General features: G+C 40.3%; 1 protein-coding gene across 3 annotated transcripts in view; it reads left to right on the top strand.

The window, feature by feature from the left end:
- The window catches only part of Fbxo11 (F-box protein 11), an 80,950-nt gene that overhangs the window by 61,909 nt on the left and 1,394 nt on the right, over positions 1-17,647 (top strand). For all 3 annotated transcript variants that reach the window (XM_052746520.1, XM_052746519.1, XM_052746521.1), the window contains exons 12-22: positions 5,598-5,815; positions 7,584-7,669; positions 8,939-9,033; positions 11,382-11,504; positions 11,617-11,702; positions 12,686-12,762; positions 12,849-12,992; positions 15,454-15,564; positions 16,720-16,827; positions 17,034-17,142; positions 17,544-17,642. In XM_052746520.1, coding sequence (XP_052602480.1) covers positions 5,598-5,815; positions 7,584-7,669; positions 8,939-9,033; positions 11,382-11,504; positions 11,617-11,702; positions 12,686-12,762; positions 12,849-12,992; positions 15,454-15,564; positions 16,720-16,827; positions 17,034-17,142; positions 17,544-17,642 — 1,256 coding nt within the window. The remainder of the gene's footprint in view (positions 1-5,597; positions 5,816-7,583; positions 7,670-8,938; positions 9,034-11,381; positions 11,505-11,616; positions 11,703-12,685; positions 12,763-12,848; positions 12,993-15,453; positions 15,565-16,719; positions 16,828-17,033; positions 17,143-17,543; positions 17,643-17,647) is intronic.

Raw genomic sequence — 17,647 nt, 5'->3', positions numbered from 1 at the left:
AATCTAAAATCCTTTGGAGCTGTGCTCCTCCGGTCCAGTTCTGTTGTCTTGTTGGCAAGCTCATAATTGTTGGTCACCTCCTATTCCAGGTACCTTTTCTATAGAGCTCCAAAGAACATCGCAATAAACATTTAAACCACCTCCTGGGCTGTCCCTTACCTTTGAATACATTCATATTTAGTGTTCGTTTTTGAAGTGTCTATTGCATTCCTAGAATTTAAATCCCTCTATTCCTAAAATGAGTCACAAGAGATGTTAAGGGCTGGGGAGACGGTTCAGTGTGTAAAGTGCATGCTGCACGAGCTTGAGTTTGGATCCCTGAACCCATCTAAAACTGGGGACTGCATTACTTGCCTGTAATCCCAGTCCTGGGGAGGCAGAGACAGGGTGGCAGCAGAGGCTCACTAGGCAGCCAGTGTCCGAATCTGTGAGCTCTGAGTTCAGTGAGAGGGCTGGAGAGATGGCTCTGAGGTGAGTGTATTCTGCTCTCACAGCTGGCTTCCCAGCCCCTGTCTACAGCTCGTAACCTGCAACTCCAGCTCGAGAGAGACCCAATGCTGCAGGCTTCCAAGAGCACCTGCACTCAAGTGTACATGCCCCACACTGATACACATAATAAAAACACATCTTTTTTCTTTAAAAAGGTGACATAAATTGAGGAAAACACCCATAGTGACTCTAGCCTACACATATGTACACAAACATGTGCTTACTACCCCTGCACATGTGTGTGCTTAATTTACCTGACACATACAAAAGCCCTAAGGATTTTCTATTTTTGACTTGAAAAAAAAATGTTTCTTTAAACTTTGGCTTAAAAGAAAATAGAAAGATTTATGAAAACTTTTGCTACAACTTCAGAGTTTGTCATTGTTAGTTGTATGTTTGAGCTCCCCTATTTTGAAAAAAAAAAAAACCAAACTTTTCAACTATAGCTTCATCCTATCACTCTTAAATCTTTGTGGGATTTGTTTGGTTTGGTTTTTTGAAACGGCATCACTAGCCCTGGCTGGCTCGAAACTCACTCTGTAGACCAGGCTGGCCCTTAAACTCACAGAGATCCGCCTGCCTCTGACTCCTGAGCACTGGGATTAAAGTGGTACACCAACATGCCTAGCCCTTTTTTTTTTTTTAATGTATATAGGTGTTTTGTCCTTGTGTATCACGTGTGCAGTGCTCACCTAGGCCAGAAGAGGGCATCAACCTATGGAATTGGAGTTACAGCCGGTTATGAGCCACCATGTGGGTGCTGGGAATTGAACTCTTGTCCTCTGCAGGAACAGCCAGTGCTCTTAATGGATGAGCTGTCTCTCCAACCTTATAAATTCTTTTGTAAATGCTGAAAACATTTGTGTTCTTACAGTTGCTGGTTTGTATTTACTTGTATTTGTTTATCATATTCTCCCCGTGTCCCATGACTCCCCATTCCTGAATTTTACATTCTGGTTCATTATTGATATGTGTCTGGGTTTTGTCAGCTAGGCTTTTTTTCCCCCTTCCTTCATTCTTAGAAGAACCTAAAGGTTTGGAGTTTGAATTTCTGCCCCTTGAAAATACCTGTTGGTTACCTTTGGACTTAGCTGAGTCTGCAAAGTGGTGTGACTTTCTGGAATCTGCAGTCCCTTCATTGTTTTGTAGGATTCTGGTTCTTTATTTTGTGGTTTTTATTTTTAATTTTGAATATTTTTTTAAATGAAACAATTGTAAAATACACAGAGGTAGAGAAAATAATGTAATGAATCCTGATGTGATCTCTCAGAACCAGTTTTGGTTCTCACTGCCTCCTTGTTTACACTGTGTTCCTTTCCTTACATTCTGGATTATTTTGAAACAGAATTGAGCATTACTGGGATTAATAAAATCCATACAGCATTATTGTGTAAATATTTTAGCATTTATCTTTCAAAAGCTAGGATTCTGGGGCTGGGATTTAAGTGGTCGAACACGTGAAACCCTGGGTTTTTCCCCAGCATCAGAAAGTGGGGGACCTTTGTTCTCTTCCAGAGCTCCAGTCAGTGTTCCTCTTAGGACAGTGAGATGGCTCAGTCGGTAGTGAGCACTTGCTGGGCAGGCCTGAGGACTTGAGCATGCTCCCAGTGTCTGTTTTAAATTTTAAATAGAGCAAGTGTAGTGGTGACGTGGTAACCCATGCTAGGTACTCTCGGTCCTCAGGACGAAGAGGCAGGAGGACCCTGGGGGCTCTGACCAGCCAGACTAGACACGGGTCCCAGTGAGAGACCCTGCCTCAAAAAAGGAGATGGTTGTTTGTGCAGCACACGCATACAAACAGATTTTTTTTTTTTTTTTTTTTTAAAGAGTTATTTATTTATTTATTATGTGTACAGCATATGTGACTGCAGGCCAGAAGAGGGCACCAGATCTCATTACAGGTGGTTGTGAGCCACCATGTGGTTGCTGGGAATTGAACTCAGGACCTCTGGAAGAGCAGACAGTGCTCTTAACCTCTGAGCCATCTCTCCAGTCCCAAACAGATTTTTAAAAAGAATAAATAAGAATAATTCCTTCATGCCTTCAAATCTATTAATGATGTTCACAATTTGAGGGTGTTTTCCCTTTTGTCCTATATTCAGTGCATTGAAGAATGTTAACTTAATTGTTTGTCTGGACTCTCCATATAGACCAGGTTGGCCTTGAACATGCAAAAATCTGCACGATGGAGTTAGAATGAAAAGTATGCATCTCCATGTCCAGTTTGAAGACTGTTCCTTTTTGTAAGATAATGATTATGGAGAGGTGTCAAATTGTTAATAGAATTCCAAAACATTTCTTCCAAATTCTGAACTTAACCCGTGATAGATTGAGTCTGTATTTCCTAAATTTGACTTTCACCCTTTCGTTTCTTACCACTTTAAATAGGAAGCCTAAATTTATTTATTATTGTGTGTGTGCACAGTATAGATGTGCTGCAGAGAGTGTATGTGTATGTGCGCGAGCATGTGTAAGTCAGAGGACAGTTTGTTTGTTTGAAATAATTCTCATGTATCCCAAACTGGCCTCAAACTCACTATATAGCCAAGGATGACCTTAGATGTCTGAATTTTTTTTTTTCCTACTTTCCGAGTCCTGGAGTTTTACATTTGGGTGTTGGTGGTGCTGGGGTATAAACTCGAGGCCTCAAACATGCTAAATGGCTACACTACTGCTGAGCTATGCTCAAACCCCTGGAAGTATAAGGTTATTTTGGTTTGGGGTTTGTTTGTTTTTCGGGAGACAGGGTTTTTCTGTATAATAATCCTGGCTGTCCTGGAACTCAACTTTGTAAACCAGGCTAGCCTCAAACTCAGAGATTCGCCTCCCGAGTGTTGAGATTAAAGGCGTGTGCTACTGCCACCCAGCCAGAAGTGTAAGTTTTAACCCAGAAAGAATCACTTCTTAGTTTCCTACTTCAGATTTACATTTTAAGCATAAATTGTTTCTGTTAACTGTCACTGTAGGTTGTGGGAATGGTGATGCATACCTTTAACCCGAGCACTCAGGCGACTGGGGTACATACCCATCTCAAGTTCAAGGGCCAGCCATGCCCCTAAAAACATGAATAAAAAAAGCTGAAGCAACAAAATAATACTTGGATAAAATTATTACTTACCTTCCTGTCCTATTTGTCCATTTATCCTGTTTGTACTAGCCTGCTTTATGTTGCCGGGAACATAATTACACAGTCTATTATAGCAGAAGCTTGTTCTCACTCAGGGTTCTGGCCCAGGATGAAGTTGCTGCATTTGGTGACAGCCTTCTTGGGCAGAAATCCAAAATGACCCAGAGTATAATGTGGCCCAAAACCATGAATGTTTCTACCCTCCTCTTTGCCTTTTCTTATCAAGCAGCCTGTATTCGGTTGTAGAAGCTCCACTTGGTGGTCCTAGCTATCCTAACCACTTTCCAGAGACCATGCCTCTAAACACAGCTGCCTGAAGGTCCGACATATCTGGAGGGCTTGGTCTGGGGAAGAGAAGTGTTGTTTGGTTTTGATATTTTTGGGTTGGGTTGGTTTTGGTGCATACATGAGAGAGGAACACTCTACCTGTGAACAGGATCAGCAGCTCATTTCCCCCTAAACAACCCCCTTCATTTCAGTTACATGTATGTCTGTACCACATGTGTGCAGTGCCCATGGAGCCCAGAAGGATGTTAGATCCCCTTACAGTTGTAAGCCACCATGTTGGTGCTGGGAATCAAACATGAGGCCTTTAGAAGAGCAGCCAGTACTCTTAGCTGCCCAGCCATTTCTCCAGCCCATTAAGTCTTACTGCCGGCCAGTGGGAGTTTTAGAAAGACAAAGTGTCTTCTGATTGGAGTACCATTAGATTTTATAAGTTCAGTAGCTGTGTACTCAGTTTAGGAACATTCGTTACTTTGAGCAGAACTATATTTATATTCCAAGAACATTCTGAGGTAGCGTTAGTTTAGTATCTTCTTTATCCAGAGTATGCAACATTTGGCACATGTTTTATAAATTATAATTTGGGTTATGGATGTTGATTTCAATGACAACAGCCTTTTTCTTTTTCTTTTTTCCTCCAGTTTTACTTATTTACTTAAAGGCAGTATTCCACTATGTAGCATAGGCTAGCTTTGAACTCAAGACCGATCCTCCTGCCTTCTTCTTCTGAGGGTTGGGATTCAAAGCTTGCACCACTGTACTTTGGTGGTTCTTTTAATTTGGAGAGGCCTCATGTGAGTCTCTTGTACTTCTTTCTTTGTGGTAATAAAGATGATTTTACATCAAAAATTATAATTAGGGCTTTTGTGGTTTTATGTTACAAAACTGTTCTGTACAAATTCATTTTACAGTTTGGCTTTACTGAAGCACTTTATGTTTATACTGGAGTTGTATCTTAAAAACAGATGCATTTCTTTTTTTTTTTTTTTTCTTTTTTCTTTTTTGGATTTTCGAGACAGGGTTTCTCTGTGTAGTTTTGGTGCCTGTCCTAGATTTCACTCTGTAGACCAGACTGGCCTCTAACTCACAGAGATCCGCCTGGCTCTGCCTCCCAAGTGCTGGGATTAAAGGCGTACACCACTGCTGCCCGGCAGATGCATTTCTTTACACTGTATTTTAAAGCAAAAATGGCTAGTTCCATTGGGTTAGGATGAATGAATCTTCTGTTTTTTTCTAATGCTTTTTGAGACAGGGTCTCATATATATATAGCCCAGGCTGATCTCAAATGTCTTATGTAGCCAAGGCCAGCCTTGAACTCTCCATCCTTTCTCTGCCTACCAAGTGCTAGAGTCACAGACCTCCATACTTAACGGTTGTTTTAGGTCAATATTTTGTTCATTAATACTGGTTTTGAGACTAGGCTTCTCCGATGCAGGCTAGCCAGAACTGCTAGGATCAGATCGTGTAATCCTCTTGCATGAGCCTCCAAAGTAGTTAGGGTTGGATGCTGGGCCCATTACACCTAACTGCAGGTCATCTTCTAGAAGGTTGGGCCCATTGAATGCATTTACAATAATTAAGACAGTTCATATTGTTGCTGTATTGTCATTTGAACTTTAATGTGAATTTTTCATTTCTATTTAGGAAGTAGCCTTTACATATAGATTTTAACTCTTTTTTTTTTTTTTTTTTCAGGGTTACTTTGAAAGTTGCAACATACACAGGAACAGGATAGCAGGCTTCGAAGTAAAAGCCTATGCTAACCCCACGGTGGTTCGGTGTGAAATCCACCATGGGCAGACTGGAGGAATATATGTCCATGAAAAAGGAAGAGGACAATTTATCGAGAATAAAATCTATGCAAACAACTTCGCAGGTGTATGGATTACCTCAAATAGTGACCCAACAATAAGGTATTTGTATAATTACAGATACAGGATTTTTTTTTTTTTTTCTGAGAAAAGAGGCTGAACTTTAACTCTTAAACATTATTTTTCATTTTGTTGTTTGGTGCGGGGATTGGGGGATGTAGGAGGGTTTGGGGGCAGGACTTCTCTGTGTCCTGGCTGTCCTGTAGACCAGGCTGGCCTCGAACTCACAGAGATCTGCCTGCCTCTGCCTCCTGAGTGCTGGGATTAAAGGTGTGAGCTACCACCACCTGGCTTAAAATATTTTTTGTGTGTGTGGTACTGGAGAGATGGCTCAGTGGTTATAGCATTGGCCATTCTTCCAGAAGACCCAGATTCAAGTTTCAGCACCTACATGGCAGCTCACAATTGTCTGTAATTCCAGCTCCAGGGAATTCAACACCTTCACACAGACACACATGTAGGCAAAACACACATTTATAGGGTGTTAACACAGGTTATTCGTGACCCATTTATAGGTCATTAAATAGGTCTGTAACCTTCTTCGAACATGCCTTTGTCCTTTTTTTTTTTTTTTTTTTTTTACATTTTATTTTTTATTTTATGTGCACTGGTGTTTATGCTTGCATGTGTGTCTGTGTGAAGGTGTCAGAACTCCTGGAGTTGCAATTACAGGCAGTGGTGAGCTGCCATGTGGGTGCTGGGAATGGAACCCAGGTCCTCTGAAGAGCAGCCAGTGCTCTTAACTGCTGAGCCATCTCTCCAGCCCCCGCCTTTGTCCTTTTTTTGTTTCTCTCTCTCTCTCTCTCTCTCTCTCTCTCTCTCTCTCTCTCTCTTTCTCTCTTTTATGAAAGCAAATAGTGTAACTGAGGAAGGTGATTCTCTCAAAGATCCTAGGACAAAGAGACTAAGAATATCTTAAGTCTTTTGCCCACTCTGGTCACAGTAAGAAAGCAAGAAAATGTAAAGCAAGTCTTTTGTTGTTGTTGTTGTTGTTTCTCTGTGTAGTTTTGGAGCCTGTCCTGGATCTCGCTCTGTAGCATCATTGGTCAGTCCTATAGTACAGAGCTATTATAATTTAATCAGAGCATAAAGGTTTTCTGTTTTGTTTATTAAATGGGGTCTCTGGTCTCCTTGTATGTTTGGCTGACCTCAAACTATGTAGACCAGGCTGGCCTTGAACTCACAGAGATCCACCTGCCTCTGCCTCCTGGTATTGGGATTCAAGGCTTGTACTAGCATGCCTAGCTGATTTAGTTTTAATTATCAAGTTGTCTGTTGGCTTTATGAAAAAAATATTTCTAATATTCATCATATGTTTCTAAGTCAGCTAAAAGAAATTGTTTTCAGGGTTTCAGGGGAATGTTTAAAAAAACTATTTTGGAGTTGGGTCTGGTAGCAAACACCTGTATTACCATCACTTGGGATTCAGAGGATGGAAAAGCCCCACAAGTTTGGGGCCAACCTGTCTGCATATGAGACTATTTGAAAAACTGAAACCAATCAAAACAGCAAAAAGAACATTATTTGGGATCTGCTGATAGAGCTCAGAGCTTACCCAGCAATATAGAAGGCCCTAGATTAGTTCAGCACTGCAAAATAAACATAAATAAATAAATGCTTTTTCATCTTAAAGAATAAAAGAATTTAGAAATACCTAATCAGGCAGCATTTTTTTGCAAATTAACAAACTTTAGGCCCATAGAAGCTAGATGATTTTTTATTAAATTACCATGAATGATCTTATAGATATAGTTGTCTAAAACCAGCTTTGTTTAGTATATGATTTTTTAAAAATCAATTCACATTATAGGGGGAATTCTATATTTAATGGAAATCAAGGAGGAGTTTACATCTTTGGTGATGGAAGAGGCCTTATTGAAGGAAATGACATTTATGGTAAGCATATGATTTGTTGTATAAAACTTAACACATTAGCTTGTCTTTTTTTCGTGTGTGTGTGTGTGTGTGTGTGTGTGTGTGTGTGTACATTGGACACATACAGATTTATTGAATGAAGGAGGGTACGGGTAAGGCAGGCTCGGTTTTTGGCCTCTACTCTCCTCATGGCTACCTGTACATTGCTCAACTCCTCTTGTTTCCTCTGGCTGTGTGTCCCACCTTCTTGATGGACTTGAGTGAGTACCTGCTTGTCCTTGGAGATCTTGAGCAATTCCATGTGAAGTCACATACCTCCCAGATCATGTCCTGTATAAACTTGGTGTGTTTGGTGAGGTGCCCCGGAACCAGATGTGCCTCAACTTGCCGTACACACTATCACTTTGTGGCCTTGTGGAGGCCACAGCCATAGTGCAGTGTTGATCTGTGGCTCTTGCTCTTCTGCATGGCCATGACAGTAAGACTAGCCTGACTTCTTCATGTTAGTAATAGACGATTCTGAAATTGTCTAAGTGAGAGGACTGATCTAGTTCCTTTAAAGTCTCAATACAGGGGCTAGGGAGATGGCTCAGCGGTTTAGAGCACTTGTTCTTGAGAGGACCCAGGTTCAAGTCCCAGCACCTACAGCCATCTGTAACTCCATATTTAGAGTGTGTATGATACACAAACATTCATGAAAACAAAATACACACACACACACCAAAGAAACCCAATCGTTTTAAAAAGAGTAAGTTCTTAAAGGTTATTCTCTGGTACTTAAACATTCAGTGCTCTATATGCAAGGCACTGTGCCAAATACCACAGGAAAAGAGAAATAAGACTTAAGAAATAAGTCTTAAGGAGTATGTATGATTTTTTTTTTACATTCACTAAATGTCTAATAATAAATTAGGAGCTCAGTAGAGAAGGGAAGTACTCCTCTCTAAAGCTTTAATTCAGCAAACCGATTAAATATCAGACACATGCTATTCACATCAGTTCTGTGTGATACCTATTATTAAATATCTCTAGTTGTTAATCAGAAAACAGGCATGAAGAGTCTAAAATACCAGTTCAGAATCACATTGGAAATAAATCCTTGGCAACCTGGCTTGATCTCTCTAATCTAACTGCAACATTTCTACATCTACTTATACTCTAGTCTTCTTGGTGTTGTCTTGTAATGCTCGCTAAAATTCTGGTACATGAATTGTTACTATTGCTTGATGTAAAATCCTTACTGTGTACTAGGCTCAAAACATTGATATTGTGAATTTTATTTTTAAATAGGCAATGCGTTAGCAGGAATTCAAATTCGGACAAACAGTTGTCCTATTGTTCGTCATAACAAAATTCATGATGGACAACATGGTGGGATTTATGTGGTAAGTTAATGAGTATGGTTATGTAAATGTATGCATGAAATCAAGGCCCATGGCTAGATGCCTCATTGGTAGAGTGCTTAGCTGGAGTAGGTTCAGTTCCCACTACCACTTAAACCTGGCCTAGTGGCCCAAGTCTATAATCCCAGGATTTGGAAGAGGCGGGAGGACCAGAAAGAAGTTCAAGATGTAATTGTCAGCTGAATAAGCAAATTCAAGGTTAGCCTAGACAACATGAGACCTGCCTCAGAAAATAGGGAAATAAGGAGAAAACTACAAAACGTGACTCATCAAAGCCTACAGGCATGCTCTTGGGTGCATCTTCCTAAGCATCCCTGTTTCTCTTAACTGTTGTGTTCAAGCCTTACATGAAAATACTATTAAAGTCCCATCCCTTTCATTTAAAAAACAGAAACGAAAAAGTGGGGCAACTTGGATATGTTGGCCTGTAATTCCAGCACAGAGCTAGGGTGGGAGAATCACAGGCTGAGAACAGGGCTGCACGGTGACTGGGGTGACTGCACGGTGGCGGTGGTGGCAGTGCACTTGCCATTCAAGCGTGAGGATGTGAGTTTGAACTCCAGAACCCACTAAAAAACAAAAAGGTGTGATGACTTGTGGTTGTAATCCCACTGCTGGGGAGTCAGACAGGAAGAATCCCTGGGGTGAGTAGGGGATCAATACCTGAAGTGGAAAAATAAACTTGAGGCTAGCCTTGCTCCATACTAAAACTGACTGAAATGAAACCAGAAACCCCTGTGAGGGACTCAGGCAGGGTTGAGAAGACTACATTCACCTTTTGGATTATGAATTTGTACCTTTAATATGTAGACAGTAAATACTAGTCTTGTTCTTTTTTTGTATATATGAATAACTTCTAGATGTGATGTGTAAGTAATATAGGGGATAGAACCTTCTTTAATTAATTTATGGGGGGCAGGTGTGTACCACTCCTCAAATGGAGAGGTCAGAAAACAAGTAAAGGAGTTGCTTCTTTCCGTCCACCATGTGGGTCTCAGGCATCACATTCAAATCAAGCTTCAGAACCAAGTGCCTGTACTGGCTTAGCCATCTCACCCACCTTTAAAGGCAGAATTACTGGGAGTGAGTAGTGTGTTCTAAAATTGTAGCAACTGGTTGGCAGTCAGTCTGTTTTGTTAACCTGGAATTTTGTTAGTGTGACTACTTTGTGAATCTGAAATTCTATACAAGCAATATTTAAACTCTAACCACTGCTGCCACCCCCAGAATTAGAGCCTTAAAATGAAATGGCCACCTGGGTCTTCAATTTTTTCTAACAGTGGTAAAATTTCTGGTAACATTGAGACCATAACATTTTGGAGAAATTTCACAGCAGAAGTTGGTAGTAACTTTGCTAAATGAGACATTTTTAGTATGTTACATGTCTTAGAAGTGTTCCTTTCTTTTTTAAAAAATTTTTTTTTCCTCTTACTGTGATAGATTTTAAAGTACAAATCTATATAAAGAATGTTTTAAAAACTTTGGAAGATTAAACACAAGTAGAATCTACATTTAAAAAAAATGTTATGGTGGTGTGTGAACCCAATTTAGAAGAGTGAGGTAGGAAGACTGAAAGTTGGAGGACAGCCTATCTTTAAAAAGGGGTTAAAGAGCACTGACTGCTCTTCTAGAGGACTTGGGTTCAATTCCCAGCAACCACATGGTAGTTAACAACTTGGAGTTATAGCTCCAAGATCTGACACCCTCACACAGACATACAGGCAAAACACCAATGCATATAAAATAAAATTTTTTAAAAAATTAAAAGGAGCTAAAAATATTGTTTTAAAAAGCCATGTTGGGCCAGGCATGGCTGTTCACACCTTTAATCCCAGCACTCAGAAGGCAGAGGCAGGTGGATCTCTGAGATCAGCCTAGTTTACTTTCGGAACTGGACTACATATTGAGGCCATGTAAGCAGGAAGGGCAGTTTGGGGCCTGCACAGTGAGATGGTGCAGCAGGGAAAGCCTGTGGCATAGCTGAGCACACGAGCCAGACACCTGAGTTCGCTCCCTAGAGCCGGCCGTGTAAGGGAGAACGGGAGAGCTGACTCCACAGAGTTGTTTTCTGACCACCCCGCTGTGCCATGGCATGTGCAAACCCTCACACATCATGCACACCCACAATAAAGAATGAAAGGAGATAGTCCTAACCCTCGCGAGTCCTGGGTTCGGTTACCAGCTCTAGAAAAGGAAAAGGTGTCTTCGTTTCCTTACCTAGCTGAAAAGGACAAAGCCTGCGGCTGTTGGCAGAACTGTTTCGGGGAGGGTCCCACTTAGGACTTTTGCTATAGACAATATATACTGTAACCAGTTTAACTTCTGTTCAGCATGAAAAGGGACAAGGTGTAATAGAAGAGAATGAAGTTTACAGCAACACTCTGGCTGGAGTCTGGGTGACAACTGGCAGCACACCAGTACTGAGAAGAAACCGGATACACAGTGGCAAGCAGGCAAGATCACTTCCTTGGTCTTCTTTGGGTCATTAATGTTTGTTTTGGTTTGTTTTGTTTAAAAAGTTATCATGTGAAAAAAAGTTGTTCTTTTCTTTCCCTTCAAATTTAGGTTGGTGTTTATTTTTATGACAATGGACATGGTGTGCTAGAAGATAACGACATCTACAATCATATGTATTCAGGGGTTCAGATAAGGTAAATGTTTTCTTGGCTTTCTTTTGCAAAGGACGTAGGAGTATGTAGACTGTGAAAAATTGCTATTCTGCTCTGTATATTCATACTTTCTTTGCACTTGTAGCTTTTCTTGGTCAGGAGTTAATAACATATACCCGAAGAGCTAGCTTATTTCACTGCTCTGCCATCTAGAGTAGCTCAGCCGCTACCTGATCTTAACTGCGCCTGGCATGTCATTAGCATTCTGTAAACCAGAAACTTCTGCTTTTATGCTGTGTATGTTAAACAACCACTTTGACTCGCTATGTAGACCAGTTTGGTCTAGAACTAACAGAGATCTGCTTACCTCTGCCTCCACAGTGCTAGTGCTGGGATTCAATACATGCACCACCATGTCCAGCATGAATAACTTTTTACATCTCATTTTCTAATATTTTATGGAATTATAAGTCTTCGGGAGTGGTTGACTTTGGTTTTTGTGACAGTGTCTCTGTGTAGATCATGCTGGTTTCAAACCCACAAGATCTGCCTCCCAAATTCTGAGATTAAAGGTATATACCACTCACCACACCTAGCCCAAGAATCCTAAGAGTCTTAATGATTATAAATTCAACCTTTAACTTCATTCATGTATGAAATGTAAACTTCAGTTTAGCTTAGCTGTAGAGCTCTATATTGAAAGTCTATAGCAAAATAATACAAGGAGTGGTTCTCTGGGAAAACAGGACTAATCATTTATTTACAAAGATTTTTACTTTGTGTGTGCATGTGAGCAGGTATATGTACAAAGGCACAGATGTGGAGTTCAGAGAATAACTTTTAACCCAGTTCTCCTTCCACAATGTGGTTTTAGGCCATCAGCCATGTTTGTTGGGTGCTGAGCCATGTAACTGGTCCTATGTAGTTAATTCTTGTCATGATTAGTGTTGCTTGTAGTTAGAAAAGATGAATTATCGAACAAAAATGAGTGATTGAAATGGGATTACTTTCTTTCTTACCCACAGGACTGGAAGCAACCCTAAAATTAGACGCAACAAAATTTGGGGAGGACAGAATGGTGGAATTCTAGTTTATAATTCTGGTATGTTTAATCCATCATCTTTTTCTGTGTTAATAAACTTTAGCAATATGCCTTCTAAATAATGTACCTAAATTTTACATTTATAGGACTAGGCTGTATAGAAGACAATGAAATATTTGACAATGCAATGGCTGGAGTCTGGATTAAGACAGATAGTAATCCTACACTAAGAAGAAATAAAATCCATGATGGAAGAGATGGTGGCATCTGTATATTTAATGGGGGTCGAGGTATTGTTGTTAAGTTTGCATTAGTAAAAAACCCAGTTTTCTGTTGTTCTTCTATATCTTTAATGATCAGTGACACTGCCAACTAAAATGTTACAAATGGATGAACCTTTTTCCTTACCACATCCTTTGATGGTTTAGAAAATTAGTGCCTAGAATTAAACACATGAACAAGTATTTCCATTTTTTGTAACTACCTTGCTTCTGCCAGTTGTCAGTAAAGCATTTTGAAGGTAGAGTTGCACATCCTCACTCTGGTCCTTTTATTATTCTAATAAACATTACAGTCAAGTTACAGAAGTAGATGTGGCAAATAAATGAGCGTGTGAAATTCATGCAACTCTTTATAGCAAACAAGTGTTGATTTTGTAACTGTTGAAGAACTAAATTAACAAAGCCAGCCCAGTTTGCCTTGAGGCGTAAGTCCTACAGTGATTGTCCTTTGCAGATAAACTGTTCATAGATTGAGAGACAGTGCGGAAAGCACCCAACAGCACCCAACACCCAGAATTCTGGATTACCCCACATGAAAGAAACACACCAGTACTTACGGTCATTTACTGTAGCAGAGCAGTGATGCTAGAGACTCTCAACGAGGTTAGCTTTTTAAGAACTCAACGTGTACATAGCTGAGAGGACAAGCCAACTGTGGCAGCTCCCACCTCTATCTCAGCACTTGAAGTCTGAATTAGAAACGCCCCAAGCCTAAGTCCAGCTTTGGCTCCATGTGAGACTGTCTCCAAAAAAATAAAGACAAGTACAGAGGGGTTGGTTGTAATTGCAGGGTGTTGAGCAAAGGTTCCTACAGTAAAATAACTTGAGCTATGTCTCAATATTCAACTTTTGGAGGGCTTTCCAAGTATAATTGTTTGCCTTTGACTTATTTTGTAGTGCCTGATTGAACATCTATGTACCAACCACTGGTAGAGATAGCTAAAGAGCATAAATAAAAAAATCTACAATTAAATGGAGTGGCACATTGTTAACAAAATCTGAGGGAAACTGAAAATGGTTTTGAAGGTGCAAGAAGTGAAGGAAGCTGAAGCTGGCTAAGGGGTTTTCTATGTGCAGTGAGGGGTTTTAACTGTCTTAATAGCATCAGAGGGCCCTGAGATGGCTCAGTGTATAGAGGTGCTTGTGCACAGGCCTCAGGACCTGAATTTAGTTCCCACAAGACAGCCAGAGACCTCCACACACACACCTGGTTCATGTTCATATTCAGTAAATGAGAGTGAGGAAGACAAGCAAGCTGGTTAGAAGTAGGGACTTGGTATAATGTGGGCAAGAAGTTATGAGTAGTACATCAACAAAAGTTACAAGGGCTGTATGTCTAAAAGGGTAGGAATGGGACAGGAGAGATGGTTCAGTGATTTATACTGCCTGTTCCTGCAGAAGACCTGGGTTCAAGTCCCAGCATCTACATGGTGGCTCGTAATCTCTGTTAACTCCAGTCACAGGGAATCTTAATGTCCCCTTTAGGCCTCTCTGAGCACCAGGCTTGTACATGGTACACAGACAAACATGCAGGCAAAGTAAAATAGGTGGGAACATTCTGGGGCTGATGTTCAATTATAGATTGGGTCCTTAACATTGCAAGGGAAAGATGAGAGAACAATCCAATGAGTTACAATGCAATACCTAGAAATACTAGAGGTCAAATGTCTGCTTTCTGGAAACAGAGAAACACCAGTGTATATTATTTACTGCATCAAAAAAGTTTTGTTTTGTTTTTTTAATTGTTGTTAAATATGTAAGTCTGCACACCACTTGCAAGCCTGATAATCTAGAGAGGCCAGAAGAGGGCTTTGGATCCCCTGAAACCGAAGTTACAAGTGGTTATAAGCCACCACGTGGTGCTGGGAATCAAACCCAAGTCCTCTGGAAAAGCAGCTAGCGTTCTTAACCACTGAGTCATCTCTTCAACTAAAAACAGGTTGTCTGTGTAATAGCTGTTACTTACTAGTATACTTTACCATGAAAGTAATTCACCCACTCATAGCTAGTGATAGAAATATTTGAAGGATTGAAGGAAGTCTTGATTCCTTGGCACACTTTCACAGCTGGTCTAAGGGTGAAAACCTCACAGAGGAAGTGACAATATGAAAGAGTGCAAGGCATTCCAGGAATAATATGAAGCCAGGGTTCACAAATGCACAGTAATGTAGTCAGACGAGTACTCTCTTAAGACTTCAAATGCAAGTTAATTTCAAACCACTCAAAAATGAGTTTTATGAGCAGAAAATGATCAGAATTCTGCAAATTACTTTCTTTGGAGCTGAAAAGGGGCTAATTTATAATGTAGTTATTAAGAAACAGGAAGCCAGATATCACAGGGTGCTAGCCAAGTTGGCCCAGGTGTGCTCCAGGTGTGCTGAACTCAGGAGGCCAGCCTTGGGCCACATAGAGCCTGCTTCAACAATGTTCGCTGTATGCATTAGCTTTAATCTAAGTATTTTAATTATAGGTCTCCTTGAAGAAAATGATATTTTCAGGAATGCTCAAGCAGGTGTTCTTATCAGCACTAATAGTCATCCAGTCTTAAGGAAAAACAGAATATTTGATGGATTTGCTGCAGGTTTGTATTCTTTATCTGTAACTTGTTTACAGCCTGTAACTCTAAGGTTTTCTTGGAGAGTATTTTATTTGACTGGGAGAGAACCTATTCAAAGTTCTGGCTCCCTCTACTCTAGGCCAACCTTTCTCTGTAACCCTGGCTATCATGGAACTCTGTAGACTATGCTGCCCTCAAATTCAAGAGATCTGCACCCATTAGGCATGTGCCACCACCGCCTGGTTTCAAGGAACTACTCTGTAATGTTTGAACATTAACTGGAATAAATTTGTAGGCAGATTGGGAATTTACAGATAAACTTGAGTCTTTTGACTTCTCAGTGTTTAAAAGGGTAAAAATGGTTACTTTAATTACTTAAAATAACCATTTAGTGTGGTGGTAGTGTACGCCTTTAATCCCAGCACTTGGGAGGCAGAGCCAGGCGGATCTCTTGAGTTCCAGGAAAGGCGCAAAGCTACACAGAGAAATCCTGTCTTGGGGAAAAAAAAAAAACAAAAAATAAAACACTTAGCAGCTTTTCTTTTTTTTTTTTTTTTTTTTGGTTTTTCGAGACAGGGTTTCTCTGTGTAGATTGGCGCCTTTCCTGGAACTCACTTGGTAGTCCAGGCTGGCCTCGAACTCACAGAGATCCGCCTGGCTCTGCCTCCCGAGTGCTGGGATTAAAGGCGTGCGCCACCACCGCCCGGCAGCTTTTCTTTTAATATGAAAACTATTTCAGCATACTTCTGGGTACTCTCCCCTTTATTAGCTCCATCCTTTATTCCAGTCTCTGTTACACTTTCTGGTAAGTTTTTGCAAGCTCTTAAGCCCTTTCTCTTGTAACAGTATTCCCCCAGTTTACTTTTCCTGTCTGACTAGATCACTTGCAATTTGTTCTTTAGATAGTAAGCAAACTAATGTAAAAGTACCAGCTTACATCCTTCCCAATTTGGAGATTCTTTTAAGAACAGTGTAAAGTGGCTGGTGGTGCATGCCTTTAATCCCAGCACTCAGGAGGCAGAGGCAGGCAGATCTCAATGAGTTTGAAGTCAGCCTGGTCTACAAAGTGCGAGTTCCAAGACAGCCAAGGGTACACAGAGAAGCCCTGTCTCAAAAAAACAAAACAAGCAAACAGTACAAAGTGATGCTGCATCTACTTGTTTGTGAATTTCGCTTCAGGTATTGAAATTACAAATCACGCAACTGCAACACTAGAAGGCAATCAGATTTTTAACAACCGATTTGGAGGCTTATTTTTAGCGTCTGGTGTTAATGTGACAATGAAAGGTACGTTGAAATCTGTATTTTTAACTACTCTAAAATTTGCAGTCGGAAGTCACTTTCCAAGTTAGCAAGTTTAAATGACCAGTTTTGAGTTTGGCTTATTCTGAGAGTGGGGATGTTTTACACAAGGAAAACCTATTTCTGTTCTTAGTTTCTTATATATAATTGTATCCTTGGCTAGCTGTTGAAAATACCTTTTGTTTTTACAGATAACAAAATAATGAACAATCAAGATGCCATAGAAAAGGCTGTTAGTAGAGGACAATGTTTATATAAAATATCAAGTTATACCAGCTATCCCATGCATGACTTCTACAGGTACATGTCTAAATTACTGAATACAGAAAAGTGGAGGTTAATGATACCGCCGGATATCTTTGGTTCTGTTGTAGAATCAGACTATAAATACTGGGGGGAGGGGGATGCACTACTATTAACTGATGTCAATTAAAATTGTACAGGCTGGCCTTGAACTTACAGACATCTACCTGTCTCTGTTCTCATGTACTGGGACTAAAGGCATGGCCTGGCCTATTTTGTTTTGGAAAAAAAAAAAAAACCACAGGTTGTTCCATTTTTCCTAAGATGACACATAATACTCTAGTTTCCTTTCTGTCTAGACTTAGCCAGCCACAAAATTTCAGTTAAAGGCCATAGAGTACTATAACGCATGTTTTAAATTCCTGACAAGTTCAATAACACAATGTTTTGATTTTTAGATGTCATACTTGTAACACCACAGATCGAAATGCCATATGTGTGAACTGCATTAAGAAGTGCCATCAGGGACATGATGTAGAATTTATTAGACATGATAGGTACG

Source organism: Peromyscus californicus, unplaced genomic scaffold (genome assembly GCF_007827085.1).
Source record: "Peromyscus californicus insignis strain IS unplaced genomic scaffold, ASM782708v3 Scaffold_1__1_contigs__length_55948999, whole genome shotgun sequence".
NCBI lineage: Eukaryota > Metazoa > Chordata > Mammalia > Rodentia > Cricetidae > Peromyscus > Peromyscus californicus.
Note: the sequence above shows the minus strand (reverse complement) of the source record. Positions and strands in the feature narration are given on the sequence as shown.